Source organism: Monodon monoceros, unplaced genomic scaffold, assembly GCF_005190385.1.
Source record: "Monodon monoceros isolate NGI ecotype Baffin Bay Population unplaced genomic scaffold, NGI_Narwhal_1 Super_Scaffold_21, whole genome shotgun sequence".
NCBI lineage: Eukaryota > Metazoa > Chordata > Mammalia > Artiodactyla > Monodontidae > Monodon > Monodon monoceros.
This window is the reverse complement of record NW_021703778.1, coordinates 126269042-126284578: the sequence shown is the minus strand read 5'-3', so window position 1 is coordinate 126284578 and position 15537 is coordinate 126269042. Positions and strand designations below refer to the sequence as shown.

Below are 15537 nucleotides of genomic sequence, written 5' to 3'. Positions count from 1 at the left end.
TACCCACTAAGGTCTCTGATATTTCCTTTTTCTTTCCTACTTCTCAATAGCCTTCTAAGATTAAATATGCCTATCTATGGCTATTAAAAAAAAAAAACCCAACCAAAACAAGAAAACCTCTTCTACTTAAGAATAATCATATTGTCAGCATTTCCCCCTAATTTCCTTAAATTTAAACAAGCATGGGGGTCTCAGTTTTAGTCACAAGAAATAAATCATTTACATTCCCTTGCCTTCATATCTATTCTTTATGAAATCATTCATAAAAGGACACTGGTAGTAATTTAACCCCCGTGAGAATATTATGAGTTAATAGGAGTGATTGATGCAGAAAGGAAGTGCCTTTAAGTGAAATAATTAAAAGTACATACCAAAATCAGTTTGTTTAATATGGAAAACCGTGGTAAGCAATAATACAATGTAATAAATTTCTTTGTAGTCTTGCTATTCCCTATGATAGAGCAGCTACCCATATGCCAAGTTTCTTAAGACACGAACATGAAATTAACTGGACCTTGTTTTATATTTCCACATAATTTTTTTCAACTGGTTACGTCTTCTTAAAATAGTCCTTATTGCTGCAACAAAGTTCTCAGTTCAAAGCTGGGAAATGTGTAATGTATAATTTCATCAGGAAGTTGGTACAACTTTAAAATTTTACTACAATATAGTAGAAATACTAATTGCTATTATGTTTAAAAATATGGGATTGTCAAAATGTGACTTTTTGGACTTAAAATCAGAAAAATTTCTATTTTATTAGAAAATATAACACAAGACAATTGAACACCACAATGTGGAAAGCTATCCAGGATTATTATTAAGTGAGTAAAAGCAAGTTTTCAAACAGTACGTATAAAATGCCACCATTTTTGCACTTCTATAAATACTGTATATGTTAGCATATACATGGAGGAATATACACTAAAGTGTTAACGGTAGCTATGACTAGAAACTAAAATTATTAAAGGAAACTTTTGTATTCAATATAACATATTTCTGTAACATTTAATTTTTTTATAACAAGCATGTATCACATTTGAAACCAGGTAAACACTGTTTTTAAAATCTGTATATACAGATGGCAGATAAGCATATGAAAAGATGCTCAACATTGTTAATAATTAGAGAAATACAAATTAAAACCACGGTGAGCTACCACAGCACATCTAACACAATGGCTAAAGTAAACAGTAGTGGCAACATCAAATGCTGGAAAGGATGAGGAAAACCCGTATCATTTAGACATTGCTTATGGGAATGTAAAATGGTACCACAACTCTGGAAAACAGTTTGACAGTCTGATTTAACGTTAAACAGACACTTAGCATATGACCCAGAAATTGCACTCCTAGGACAAAAGAATGAAACTTGTTTTCACACAAACACCTGTACGTGAATGTTTTATAGCTGCTTTATTTATAATCAGCAACATCTGGAAACAGCTCAATGTCCTTCAGCTAGTGAGTGGATAAAGAAACTGCAGTACACCCGGTAAAAAAGAATAATGTACAGGTACATGTACCAGCATAAATGAATCTGAAATGCATCATGCTAAGAGAAAGAAGTCCAGCTCAAATAGCTCTGTGTTTTCATTTCTATGACATTTGGACAACAGATTAGTGGTGTCTAGGGCTGAGAGGTGGGGTGAGGGAAGTGGATGCACTGGGCAATGTTTTAGGGTGATGGAACTTTTTGTCTCTTGATTGTGGTAGTGATCATACAGCTCTAAGCTTTTGTCGAAACTCGTAGAACTGTACACCAAAAAAGCGACATTTACTGTACGTACGTTTTAAATTTATTTATTTATTTATTTTTGGCTGTGTTGGGTCTTCGTTTCTGTGCGAGGGCTTTCTTCAGTTGCGGCGAGCGGGGGCCACTCTTCATCGCGGTGCGCGAGCCTCTCACTGTCACGGCCTCTCCCGTTGCGGAGCACAGACTCCAGACTCGCAGGCTCAGTAGTTGTGGCTCACGGGCTTAGTTGCTCCGCGGAATGTAGGATCTTCCCGGACCGGGTCACGAACCCGTGTCCCCTGAATCTGCAGGTGGAATTCTTAACCACTGCGCCACCGGGGAAGCCCCTGTATGTACGTTTTTGTTTGTTTGTTTGTTTTTTTGCAGTACGCAGGCCTCTCACTGTTGTGGCCTCTCCCGTTGCGGAGCACAGGCTCCGGACGCGCAGGCTCAGCGGCCATGGCTCATGGGCCCAGCCGCTCCGCGGCATGTGGGATCCTCCCGGACCGGGGCACGAACCTGTATCCCCTGAATCGGCAGGCGGACTCTCAACCACTGCGCCACCAGGAAGCCCTGTATGTACGTTTTAAAATAACTTTTAAAACAGAAAAATGTTATTGAAAGAAAAAGATCTAATTAGTGTTTTATGAGAAAAAAATATATTTATTCACAAGTCTCTATTCATCCTGTAAATTTTCTGGGTAGAGTTAAGAGAGACTGCTTTTAAATTGACAAAGGCAGTTGCCAAGTGTGAATGAACTGTGATTCTCTTACTACTTGAGGAGAGATTGGGAGTTCAGAGCCATCACTTGCAAACTCTCTTTATAAATGAAAACTGTGTGAAGTGTAGGTCAATGCTCAGTTCTTCAGGAGTGGATGATACAGATGTGGAGGATGTACGTCCATTAAGGCTTTAACCCCCTTCACGCCTGAGGGTTGCCTTTCCCCCACCCACCAATTAGATGCAAAATGTTGTTTCATCCTACTTGTCTTAAATTCCTATGCTCCTTCTTCCTTTTATTAAAACCATGAGTATAGAAGCCCTTGAGGGCCACAGTAAGCAAGGTTCTCTCTCCTGTGACAGTTTCATGGACCCTAACTGTGTATATCTGCCTGAGCTCCAAAATGTACAATGGAATGCTTTGGTGGGCGGCGTGAGAATAATCTCTTTAGCAGTTAGCATGGTATTTGCCAAATATAAAGCAATGTTTTCAATTACATTTTTCCTTTAAGTTTGTGTGTATTATGGAAGGGCAATTAAAAAAAAATAGGAAAAAGAAGGAGGAGGAGAAGGAGAAAACAACACAAGAAAATCTGCTGGCCTGAGGCCAGAAGGCTGAATTTTTCTTGGTTGCGTTCATTTCCCAGCTCAGCGTAGAGATGAGGCCTGTCCTATTCACATGGCTTATTAATGAGTCAGGCTTTGGGTTGTAAATAGAAGGGTCCAAACAGATCATTCCAGGTAAGTAAGTCTTTAAAATGGCACCTAAGTAATGGTTAGGATGCACCAGATGTTTTTAGTGAAGTCACCACTTCACAGAACGGCTTAACCAGGAGTCTCAACTGAAGGAAGCGCCCTTCCCCAAATGCCTATCATTTTATTTCCCTTCTTGGAATAGAACACCTTCCCCACCGCCCCCGCCCCGTCGGAAAATAACATTGGGAAGCTACCATTCTGCTTATGTGATTCTGTTATTCTGTTTACTGTGGCTGCCAGATGCTTCAATTAAGGGCTAAAAGGTGGTCTTTCCAACTGAAACTACCAAGTGAATGCTTCCACGTTGAAGTCAAGGCAACAGGGGTCTATTAAGTCCTTCCCGTATACCTTGTCTTTGAAGAGATCATAGCCAGAGAGTTCAGCAGAGTGCATCACCAGCGCTTTGAACTGATCTGAGAGAGGGTGCTTCTTCCCATCATCTCTGTTTATTGCCGGCACTGCGTGGGGCACAAAGGGCTGGAGCTTTGGCTCCATGGTTGCTAGCCTGGGAACTTGAAACTTGATTCTCTTCCTGCTACGATGTGTGAACGAGAGACTGAAACTTTCTGAGGCAGAGTTTTGTCACACTAAAGCAAGGGGATTCGAGTACAGGATTTCTTGGGCCCCTTCCAGTTCTAAAAGGCAATGAGTCTATGAAATAAGAGGAGAAAAACATATGAAACCCAATGAGATCAAATCAGTAATGGAGTTCAAGGATACATAATGCTCAGGACGGTTCCTGAATCATGAACTCACCTGTTTATCAGGATACTGCTCATTGAATATATAGAATAAAAATTAAAGAAGTGGCAAAGAGGTGACGAAGGACCCTATTAAAGGACAATTTAGAAGGATGGAGATGTTTAAAATTCTAGGACACATGGTATAATGATGTTAAATACTAAAGCTTTTGAGGTAGTCTGCCCAGGTTTGCATTTTAGCCTCGGTACCTGGTAGCTGTGTATCCTTAGCTAAATTGCTTTTCTGGGCCTCATCAGAATGTAAAAAATTCATCAGATGTAGGGCTTCCCTGGTGGTGCAGTGGTTGAGAGTCCGCCTGCCGATGCAGGGGACACGGGTTCGTGTCCCGGTCCGGGAAGATCCCACATGCCGCGGAGCGGCTGGGCCCATGAGCCATGGCCGCTGAGCCTGCGCATCCGGAGCCTGTGCCCCGCAACGGGAGAGGCCACAACAGTGAAAGGCCCGCGTACCAAAAAACAAACAAACAAACAAACAAAATTCATCAGGTGTAAAAAGAAATAATAATATTTTCCTCAAAGAGTTGCCATGAGGATTAAATGAAGTAATGCATGCTTGCCTGGATCATGAAACATTTGAAGTAGATTGCCAGTACTACTGCTGCTACTACTACATAGAGTATATAGTGAACGATAATACTCCAGAACTACATAGAGCAGTGGATGGTGGTAGTGGGACGGCACTGGTGGAGTGACTAAGGTACCAGCCTTGGCATACAAAGTCTAGGGTATTAGTTCAAGATAACACAGAAGCAAAGAACGTGCCCACAAACAAATTCCACAGTGTCGGTGCCACTGGGCATGTACTACCATTTACTAGCTAGGCAACTTTTGGCCATGTCTCCCGACCTCTCCAAGCCTCGGTCTCCCCTGAAGATACTAATGCTTGCCTCTCGGGATGTTGGAATGAACTACATGAGATAATGCATGTGAAATCGTACACTGTAAACCACAAACTCCTCTGCTGATGTAAGGATTGTTATGACCTAGTAAGATAATGAATGAAAACCTATGACAGAAGTCTTTCTAAAATGATACATCCGTTTCTCTGACATGTCTTTGCTTTTTTTTTTTTTTTTTTGATGACATCTACAGGAACATGTATTACTGATAGATAAAACATTAACTGTCTGTGGCGCTTTATCATTTTTACCTGCTTTGTGTAACCTCCTTTCATTCCCACAACCTGAAAGGTGCGTAAAGCTATCTGTCTTCATCCTGACCCTGTGCTTAGTTCTAATCCGCGTCTTCCTCCCCAGCTGCCGTGGTCTGGCCTCTGCTCCCCCCCACCCTTTTCACTCATGCCATGTAGTTATTATTGCAAGCAGATGTAAGAATAATATCCAGTGCTCCTCTTGAATGGTAAGTCAAGGGAAGCCTTTGAACAAGGAAGGCACATATTCAGGTATTTTAGGAAGCTTACTTAACAGCAGCTGAACTCTGACAGACTGGAACTTGTGAGCTAAGACTGGGTGGATTAGAGTGTTGTTTAACGACAAGGAGAGGTGGTAAGTGCCTGGACTTGAGTGACGGCAGGGAGGATTGGAAGGGCGTAAAAGACTGGAGAACAGGAGGCAGGAAATAAATCTACAGAATTTTATTCGTTCAGTAAATATTTATGGAACATTTACCATGTGTCAGGTATTACATTAGGGACAGGGAATACAGCAGTGAGCAAAACAGACAAAATCTTGATCTCTGTGAATCTGTGGTCTGTGGCATTTGTCAAGTAATTGGATGTACATGGAAAGGGAAAGCGAGAAGTCAAATAGAGGCAGCTGAGGTTTCGGCTTGAGTGTCTGGGGACATGGCGTCACAGTTGACAGCAATGAGAGGCAGGAGGAGGACTGGGTTGGTGTGAAAGGTGACACATTCGTTTTCAGCACAGTGAACTTGGAGAATTGCTATCGAATTAAAATGCTTTCCTGAAAGGAAATGAGCTCAGGATTAACTCTTGGGTTCTGTGACTGGCACCATGTGATCCATGTGGAGTTGTACAGTTTAATCAATGTTTCTTTTTTTTTTTTTTTTTGCGGCACGCGGGCCTCTCACTGTTGTGGCCTCTCCCGTTGCGGAGCACAGGCTCCGGATGCGCAGGCTCAGCGGCCATGGCTCATGGGCCCAGCCGCCCCGCAACTCGTGGGATCTTCCCGGACCAGGGCATGAACCCGTGTCCCCTGCATCAGTAGGCGACTCTCAACCACTGTGCCACCAGGGAAGCCCTTAATCAATGTTTGATTCCCAGAGACCCCCAGATTAGGCTGGAGATACTTATTCCTGGTCCTGAATTTTAGGAGGCATTTTTCTTGTAAACCTTATATGAGAAAATTCATTAAAATAGTATCGTTAAGTGTAGCTTTATAAAAAGATACTGAAATGTTTATCAAGTTGATTTTTCTCATAAAGACCTTCCATAAAAGTTGAAAGCATAAAATTAAATCTTAACTCATTCAAGGTATTTTTTGGAAGCAGTAAGATAACATAACCCTACTGCATTGTTTTCTGATGACATAATTTAGTACAGTGAAGTAATGTAGAGAATATATGTCCTGTAGGCTGTGTTTCAAATATCAGATGTATCTGGGAAACTACTGCTGAGGGTGGATTTTGGTTAATTTCGGATCAGATTCTCTGCCTGGTACCTGACACAGCAATGTTCAGTGTGGCAAATCAAAAAAAGCTCTGGAGGCCACAGATAAACACTAACAGAGTTGGACTGCCTGGGTTTGAATTCTGGTTTCAACCCTTGCTGGCTTAGTTTTTGGTCAAGTTGCTTAATCCCTCTCGCCTCAGTTTCTTTATCTGCAAAATGGACGTGTACAATGGATTAATGAAATCATTCTTATCCAGTCCTTAACTAGAACCTGGTACATTATAAAGGTTCAATTAAGGCTTGCCATGATTATCTTTGGCTTTAGCCATTGATAGCCATTAGCATTGGTCTGACTCATGCACTAGCATTGGTCTGACTCATGCACTAACTTCTAGAGGAAGTGACAATGACCAGTAGGTCACATGCGGCAGAAACAAGGTGATTCAATTCTGTAAGAAGCACAGGATGTCTAGGAAAGCAGCACAGATGAAGCCAAGGACAACAGCCTCTGGAAACACGGCCACAGCCACTACCCAATGAGACAGCGCACACTGAGATCACTCCCGGGCAGTCACTCAACTCATTAGAAGTTGACCAGCCCTTATTTATTCAGCATTGTGTTAGACAGCTGTGGGAGTCTTAAAGGAAGTGAAAAGCAGGACCTTTGAGGAACTTACCGTCTGGGTAGGGAGAGAAGTCTTTGTGAAGGAGCTGCATGCTGATGTTATGGTAATTAAATGCTCACTTGTACTTGGGGTAGTCACAGGAGGAAAGGGAACAGTATTGGCCTTTCTGCACTATTCTTTCTATAGGCATCTAATGCCATCAACCGGAATACCTTCAAATATAATCAGCAGTGGGAATCTTGTCTACCGACATAAAAGCCACACCTTTTAATTTCTACTTTCCCCGCAACAATCCAGAATATAATTAATATGTGAAGAAGCAGGGAGTGGGTTGTTCGGGAAAAAGCACAGGAGTTAAGAAAGATTTCTTTACAACAATTTTTCCCCCTTCAAATCAACAGCGGTTTACTAAACAGCCCAGAGGGTTGTAGCAGGTACTGTGCTAGACCCATGAGATTTAGAATATGAGGAAGATCCGATCCTGCCCTCGAGCGCTGGTTCACATTCTAGTGGCCGGGTGGGACTGTCAAGGCCTATCTCTCTTTCCGTGCTCAGGCTTGTGGTAAAGACAGTCTGAAATAGACATTAGAGGGCATAAGAAAAAAGAACACAGAAGAGTGCCATTACAACCAGATGAAGGGACAGACATTAAAAGGCCACTTCAGTATTTTCAGTGAGGAGCTAAGACAGGAGTGTGCCCAGGTGTCACAGCCACGCAGAGGAGAGGTTCTCTGCCAGAATTTGGGGAGGCTGCCCATGTGATGTGATGTCTGCACTGAATCTTGAAGGGAAGGAGAGACCATCAGGAGATGGGCAGGGTGTTCCAGTCCAGAAACAGCATGACCAGAGGAACACCAGAAGGAAAATACTTGTGTGGACGGGGAACTAGAAACAGTTGGGTGTTGCTAAAGGTGTAAGCAGGAAGGGGCAGGAGATGACAGATGAGGCCAAGCCATGAGGGCCCTTCCAGATTAAGATTCACCCTAAAGGTGAGGAAGAGCCACCAGAGGGTCTTAGACAGGAATATGTGATGGTCAGATTTGTGTTTTAGATACACATAGAGGAAGGATTTAGCAAAGTATCTGTTAGGATTGGGTACTGCTGTGTGGAACAGTGCTTAAGCCAACAGGGTTTGTTTTCTAAGTCTGGAGGTAGGCAGTTCCTCACTGGCTAAGACACTCACATCCGTGTTGTCTTTTTGCTTTGCTATCCTTGTGTCGTCACTGTTGTCACCTCATGGCCAGAAGATGGCCGTCTGAGCTCAAAACAACACATCTGTGTTTAAGGACGCAAGAATAGGGAAAGATGCTACTCTTCCCTTTAATCACCAGTGTAAAAGCCCTCCCAGGGACCACCACTTTGAGCAAACTACTGGTGGTCATGTTAGGACTATACTAGCTGGCCACCTCTAGCTGTAAGAGAAACTGGGAAATCAGTGACCTTCTTACTTATGTAGTAGATTTGGGCAAGGGAGGAGGTTGGGAATAAGTGGTAGTTATTAGGTATGGTACGTAGCTAACCTGTAGTTTCTGCCACAAAAGCTAGCAGGTGGGAAATAATGAGGACCCCAAACAGGGCAATGGTAATAGAGAGGGAATGGATACTGTTGCCATTAACTGAAATTGAAAACTCAGAAATTCTGAGTAGTGGATCTCATTCTCTTAGATGTTGGTCTGAAGTATCATCCCAAGAGGATATTCAGCAGGGAGTTGGATATAAATGAAAAACTCAAGTGAAGACTTAGGGCTTGGGATATATTTGGAGGTCATTCAAATGTAGGGCATCCCACCCACATTGTAATGACCTTCAAATATATCCCAAGCACTAGGAATTTCTAAGTAGTGAATGGTTTTTCATAGGCCTAACATAATTTTCAATCAATCCTGAGTCTGTGGAGATGTGCGAATTTGCACTCTATTTTCTCTACCTGCTAAAACGCCCAGCCTGGAATTTAATGGAGAGTAAAGTCATGTAGAGAATCACTGTGTGCAACAAGAACCAGAACATTTTCTGCCAAGGCCACCTCCAATACAAACATGTACACACACCAGTCCGTGCTATACATAGAACTTGGCCTTGAATACTAAAATCTATTTGCCATACCATGGAACAAATGTGTTTTCATTCTCTTGATTAAAATAACAGGAAATGTCATCATTCTTGAGGTCATGGTATTTATAACAGAAATATAACCACAAGTGTATATATATATAAAACTTTGGAGACTCTTGCCGAGGTCTATTGGCAAGGCATCTGGTACCATCCCTGGCTTGGGATAAAAACTCCTGCACTTGAGAATCTTACCTCTCAAGCAATTACTCTGAAGATCCAATCCAAGAGGACTAAAAATGTCTAGAGAAGAAGTCCTCTATAACTTCCAGCCTGGAAGGGCCTCTACCTCTTTAGCTAGTCTGGCAGGTCATGGAAATTCTACTCTGGAGCTGGGGATGCAAGAGAAATATTTTTTTCAGTATTTACTTTGACCAGTGAAATAGCTATGACAGATTTTTTTCTTTTCACCAAGACCCGAAGTGACATTTTAAAGGAGAAACCACTATTTGGGTACCACAGAGTCTTTTAAAAACAATATTAGAATAAGAGCTCAAAGGAGTGTCTGCTCAAGCACTGCTGTCCAAAGCTTCATATTCCAAAAAGAATTCGGCCACTTTAATGCAGACAGGAGTCAGGACTGCTTATTTCAGCCTCTTCCCTGTTGGATCTACTTCTTCCTATTCAGATAATATCAGATCCAAACCTAGTGACAGCCTCTCAGTTCAAGGGCATTTTTTGCCCGTTTTGCTGTTAAATGCATGCTGAATTGCAGCATTGCTCCTTTTTTTTCCCATATTTATGCTTTGTTTTTGCAACTGCTTATGAGATCTGTAAGGTCAAGGGTCACATCTTGAGCTCTGTTATTTCTTGCAGAGTTGTGTTTGTCGTGGTAAACTCCCAGGAAATAGTTGCTGAATGGACGCATGAATGGAAGAATGACAAAAACTGGAGAGCAGTGGTAGGTGAGTCGCTAGGCAGCCTGGTAAAGAGGATTACAAAACTCAGGTCAGATTAGCAGGAAAGGTGGTGTAGGGACAAGAATGTTTCATTTGAGCTGCAGACATGGATCCTAGGCCTAGGTTGCCTTGCTTGGCTTCACTCATTCAACAAATATTTCTTTAAGGGTCTTCCAACGAGCGAGGCTGGAGTTGTAGCAGGCCCTGAATGAGATCAAGTCCCCTCCCTCCGAGTGTTGTAGTGGTAGGGAGGGGGCTATGAGGAGACCAGGGATGGCAGGAGATACGATAATGACAAGCGCTGGGCACATGGAGCAGAGAAGGGGCTTCTATGTTAGACTGGTTTCCAGGAAAGCTTCCTGAAGAGAAGGGTTTTGATTCAGATCTTGAATAAGCTTTTGGCTAGATGAGATTGATTGGAAAAAACATTATAGGTAGAGGGACTAGCATGTGGGGATGTTCCAAACCATATAATAGGAGGTTGCATTTGAGAACTAAAGTCTCAGCTGAAAGGCCAGTGGTGGCCAGAGCTGAAGTTAAAGAGGTAGTCTTGAGCTGCCTTGCAGAGGGCCTTGTGGCAGTGTGATTTAGAGCTAAAGAGCAGAGGTTTAGAAATCAGACAGAATTGAGTTCAAGTCACAGCTCTTATACTTACCAGCCATGTAGCAGTAACTGTTCTTTTTTTTTTTACCCAGAAATCAAGTCTTGATTTCTCTAGCACAGTGTCTGTCTAGCTCTATCACTTATCTGTTGCTGCATAACAAATTATCCCAAACCATAACAGCTTAAAACAACACGGCTTTATTAAATTCTCAAGTACCTGTGGGTCCGGAATCTGAGCCCTGCTTAGTGAGAGTCCTCTGCTTCAGGTTCTCTCACAAGGCTGCATTCAGAGCGTCAGCCAGAGCTAATGCGCCATCTCAAGACATGACTGGGGAAGGATCCACTTCCAAGCTCACTTACATGATTGTTGGCAGTGCCTTACGGATGTTGGCCATAGCCTGCCCTCAGTTCCTTGCTATGTGGGCCTTTCCAGCATAATGGCTTTCTTCATCAAAGCCAGGGAGAGAGAGTCTGCTAGCAAGACAGATTTAGCCTAATCATTGAAATGATTTCTTATCCCTATTGCCACATTCTTTGGTTCAGAAGTTACTAGGCCAGCCTACTACTGCAGGGGAAGAGATTATGCAAGGGAGTGAACATCAGACACTGGGGATCATTGGGGGCCATCGTAGGGTCTGCCTGACCCACTAACTTATGGCTTATCACCACTAAATAAATGTTAACTATTATTCTTCTCAGTTGAGAGATTTGCAAAAGCTACAGAAAGCCAGTGAAGGATTTCATATCAAGGAGTAACTTTAGGTGACCTTGGGCAAGTCAAGTCACCTCATGTCTTTGAGCTTCTAATTCCTCCTCAGTACAATGAAAATATCTGTCTCCAAACGAAAGAACATGTATGCAAACACAAATACATTTTTGTAACACCAAATATACAAAATCTCCACAGTCTGAGGAAGCAAACTGCTTTGGGGCAATTTTCCATTTTGTGTTGATTCTGTGAGTCTCACAGTCTGATCTTTTCAAAGTTTTCAGGGCTTGTCCCTGTGGGCCGGTAAGGATTTGTATAACTGGAATAAACACCCACAAAAAGAAATCTGTTTTTTGAGCATCCCTTAAGGCATTTCCAAAGGTTTGCTTTTCCCTTCTTTTTAAATACCTTTGCTTCCAAGGACCCCCATGGGGGTCCCGAGAGAGAAAACAGTCTATCTGGGAAATATCAAGCTCTTGGTAGTAAAATTGGTAATAAAATCTCGTCGGGCTTCTGGAGCTTCGCAGCGGGGATGTTTATGGTAGATGGGGTTCCCGAACACCCTCGCAGCTGGTTTGGAGGTTGTGCAATTTCCAGTCCCGCGGAGAGCTCGGGTTACCACCTCCGTGGACGCTGTCAAGGGCAGCTTCCATGCCCGCGAGGAGCGGGCGAGAGACCCGGGGTCCCTCCACCGTGGCGCCTGACCCATTTCTGCTTGGTGTCCAAACTGGATGCCTCATTCCATGCCCCAAACAGAGCTGATCACACACCGTCGCGTTTCATGGCCTCCCCGGGTGCGGTTTTCCCCGGGGAAGGTAAACAACGCTCTTGACCCGAACTGGCAGGCATTTCGGCCCGGTGGCCCAGTCCTCCCGTGCGGTCCAGCTCTCCAGGGAGGCGGCCTTCGGGAGGGGGACGGAATTTAGGAGTCAGCCCCCCGGCTTCATACAAAGGCGCGCTTCTCCGCAGCGTCTCTGGGTGGAGCGATGAGGCCGAGGAAGCTGTGGCTGCGACACAGCAAAAGTGCCTTTTGCTTCTTGGCCCGAGAGCCAGACCTCGAGGGCGAGGGGCGCCCGGCACCCCAGGGCAGGGCACATCCTCGCCTTGCCAGCCTGGCGGGGCACTTCGCGCCAGCCAGCAGCTTCACAAGCTGCCGCGGGTCCCCCTTGGCGCTGAGGTCATCTCCTGCAGCGCTGCTGCCTTCGGACCATGCGGGCCATTTGGTCCCGGAGGCAGGAGTCGCCGGCACCCCTGGGCAGCCCCGAGAGGAGGGTGAGGGTGACCCCGCGAGCTCTCGGGGAGCGGAGGCGGAGGAGAAGTGGTTCCGACCACCCCTGGCCGGGATGTTTCACCCCGCCAGCCCCGCCGGTCCGGTGACCACTGCCTTAGAAAACTTAAACGAGAACCAGATGTGGTGGCCGCTGTCGAACTTTCTCAGAACTGGCGATTGGTCCCGGGGCCAGGGCCGCAGCCAATCATCGCTCTGGGAGGGCCCGGAGTTCCGCCCCGCCCGGGACCCCTCCGGGATCCAGGTTGGAGGCCAGCGCGGCGGGGCTAGTGCGCTGGCTGGCGGGGCAGGGACGCGCTCTGCCGCGGGACAGCCCAGGGCCGAGAGAGCATGCGGGGGGACCGGGCGGACGGGCGGCCCGCGCTGCCGCCGCCGCCGCCGATGCTGCTGCTGCTGCTGCTGCTGCTGTCCCGGGCCGCGGCGCTGCACCCGGGCGAGCTATTCCCCTACGGGCAGTCGCGAGGGGACCAGCTCCTGCAGGAAGGCGACGACGAAAGCTCGGCTGCCGTGAAGCTGGCGCTTCCCCTGCGCTTCTATGAAGCCCAATTCAGCGAACTCTACGTAAGTTTAGCTTCTTCCTGGTGCGGGATTCTGCAGATTTCTTGCAGCTTCTGAACAGGCGTCAGTGTAGTGCGGCTCTCAGCAAACCCCTGCCTTTCGAAGGGAGGAAATAGTCCGCACAGTCGGCTGTCCCCGAGCGCCCTCGGGGTGGGACCTGGCTTTGCAGCGATGCTGTTGTCGGACCCACTGCTTTTCCCTGCTTCAGGGGGGCGGGGGGAGGGGGTAAGAATTGTTCGCAGCCGCATAAGAGTCACAGGCAGAAAAGAAGGTGGGATTGCTAAGCCGGCCAGTGGGGTTTCCAGTTAGGACAGCGAGGAGGCTGTGCACTTCTGCAGAGTTGGGTGTTCCCTCCTCCGACCCGTAGCTTTTTTCCAGGGTTGTGCGGGAAATGAGAAGATAACGTGAACGAGTTTTAGGGCTCCTGGACCTATTGCACCGCGCTTGTGGGGTAGGGGTGACGGGTGGGACGCCGGTTGAAGTTGCGCTGGTCGCCCTGAACCAGGAATCGGGCTCCCAGCCGATGGGGAAGGGGGAGCTTCATGCCCGGGGCGGTTCCCTTCCCTCTTTACGGAGCCAGGGTGGGCGCTCGCGTCCGGACCTGTGGTGGCCCTCCTTGGGCTTCCTGCAACGTACGCGACCGTCACATTTTTGTCCCGCTCGTCCCCCAGGTGGTCACCAACGGCATCATCTCCACCCAGGACTTCCCCAGGGAGACCCAGTATGTGGACGATGATTTCCCCACAGACTTCCCGGCCATCGCTCCTTTCCTGGCCGACATCGACACGAGTCACGGCAGGGGCCGGGTCCTTTACCGCGAGGACACCTCCCCGGCGGTGCTGGGCCTGGCCGCCCGCTACGTGCGCGCAGGCTTCCCGCGCTCCGGCGCGCACTTCGCCCCCACCCACGCCTTCCTGGCTACCTGGGAGCAGGTGGGCGCCTACGAGGAGGCCACGCGCTGGGCCCCGCCCTCGGGAGAGGTAAGCGACTAGGGATGCTTGCTTGGCCTCTGTGCCAGCCGAGGAAATGGGCTTGGATTCTGGGCTGGAACCCAGGGACTGGCTTGAAATTTTTCCGGAGTCTGCTCTCCCGCTAAATTTGATGTATAGTTTGGCGGCACCAGGGCTGAAGTGGCTCGGAAGTGAAGAAGGCTGTTTTCTCCAAGCTTTCTCTGAGGGTCTGAGAGGTCACTCTTGCAAGGAGAACTGCTTAAGGGATGTGAGTGCCCCAGTGCAGATGCAGAAGGGGTTTATGGTTTGATTGTTTTTAGAATCACCTCATATATACAAGAATTATTTCTAATTATATGTTCATTGAAGGGAAAACATCAGGAAATGCTGGCAATTTTTAAAAGAACAACCATTCATTTTCCTGCCACTCAAAGATAACCACTGTTAAACAGTTTCTTGTGCATCTGCCAGAGCTTTTTCCTATCCATATCTGTATCTATCACCGTCTATTAATGATGAGTTCACATTGCACATACGGCTTTGTAACTTTTTTTCACTAATTAGTAAATTGCGAATATGTTTAGCTGTCAATAAATATACTTCTACAACATCACTGTTAATGTTTGCATATATTCCATCCAGTGGATTTCTCATTGTGCCCAGTGGTCAGCAAGGTTATTTCCAATTTCTCATCATTATAAATTTGTGAAGCACTTTTTCTTTCTTAAGCTAAATCTTTGTACCATGTCACTAGTTGACATTCCAGGAAGCAGAATTGGTGGGCCAGAGTGATGCATTTTTTATAAGGTTTTAATAGCCTTTGCCAAATTGCCCTCCAGGTACCAGTTCACATGCTCCGTACTTTACAGGAGACTGCCCTTGATTCCTTGTATAGTCTCTACCTGAGAAAGTGAAACAACATAAGCGCCCAGTCATTAGGCTTGGCAGCAACATTTGAGGTACTCCAAATGGACATCAGGTGGCGCCAGGGTGGCTTGGCAAAAGGGGAGCTGCCTCACTCCTGGGGTAGGTAAGGGCTTCCTCCTATGAAATTAGACCTGAATCTAAAATGTCAACTCTAAAGGCTGAAACTCTTTGAGTTTATCTCTATTTTAACTCATCAAAATGATTCTTAGCTATAGAAAGATGACACATATCCTCCGTAGGTTCAGGGAGATTAACTAGCTTGCCCGCTCTCAGTGAGTGATTCAAGATGGTGGCCATTCTTATTCT

At 45.9% G+C, this 15537-nt stretch overlaps 1 protein-coding gene across 1 annotated transcript in view; it reads left to right on the top strand.

Moving 5' to 3' along the window:
* The first annotated feature begins 13070 nt into the window (after positions 1-13070).
* NID2 (nidogen 2) overlaps positions 13071-15537 on the top strand; it is a 78857-nt gene continuing 76390 nt past the window's right edge. The window contains exons 1-2 of the mRNA XM_029237722.1: positions 13071-13357; positions 14026-14334. Of these exons, the coding sequence (XP_029093555.1) occupies positions 13127-13357; positions 14026-14334 (540 nt within the window). The 5' untranslated portion in view covers positions 13071-13126. The remainder of the gene's footprint in view (positions 13358-14025; positions 14335-15537) is intronic.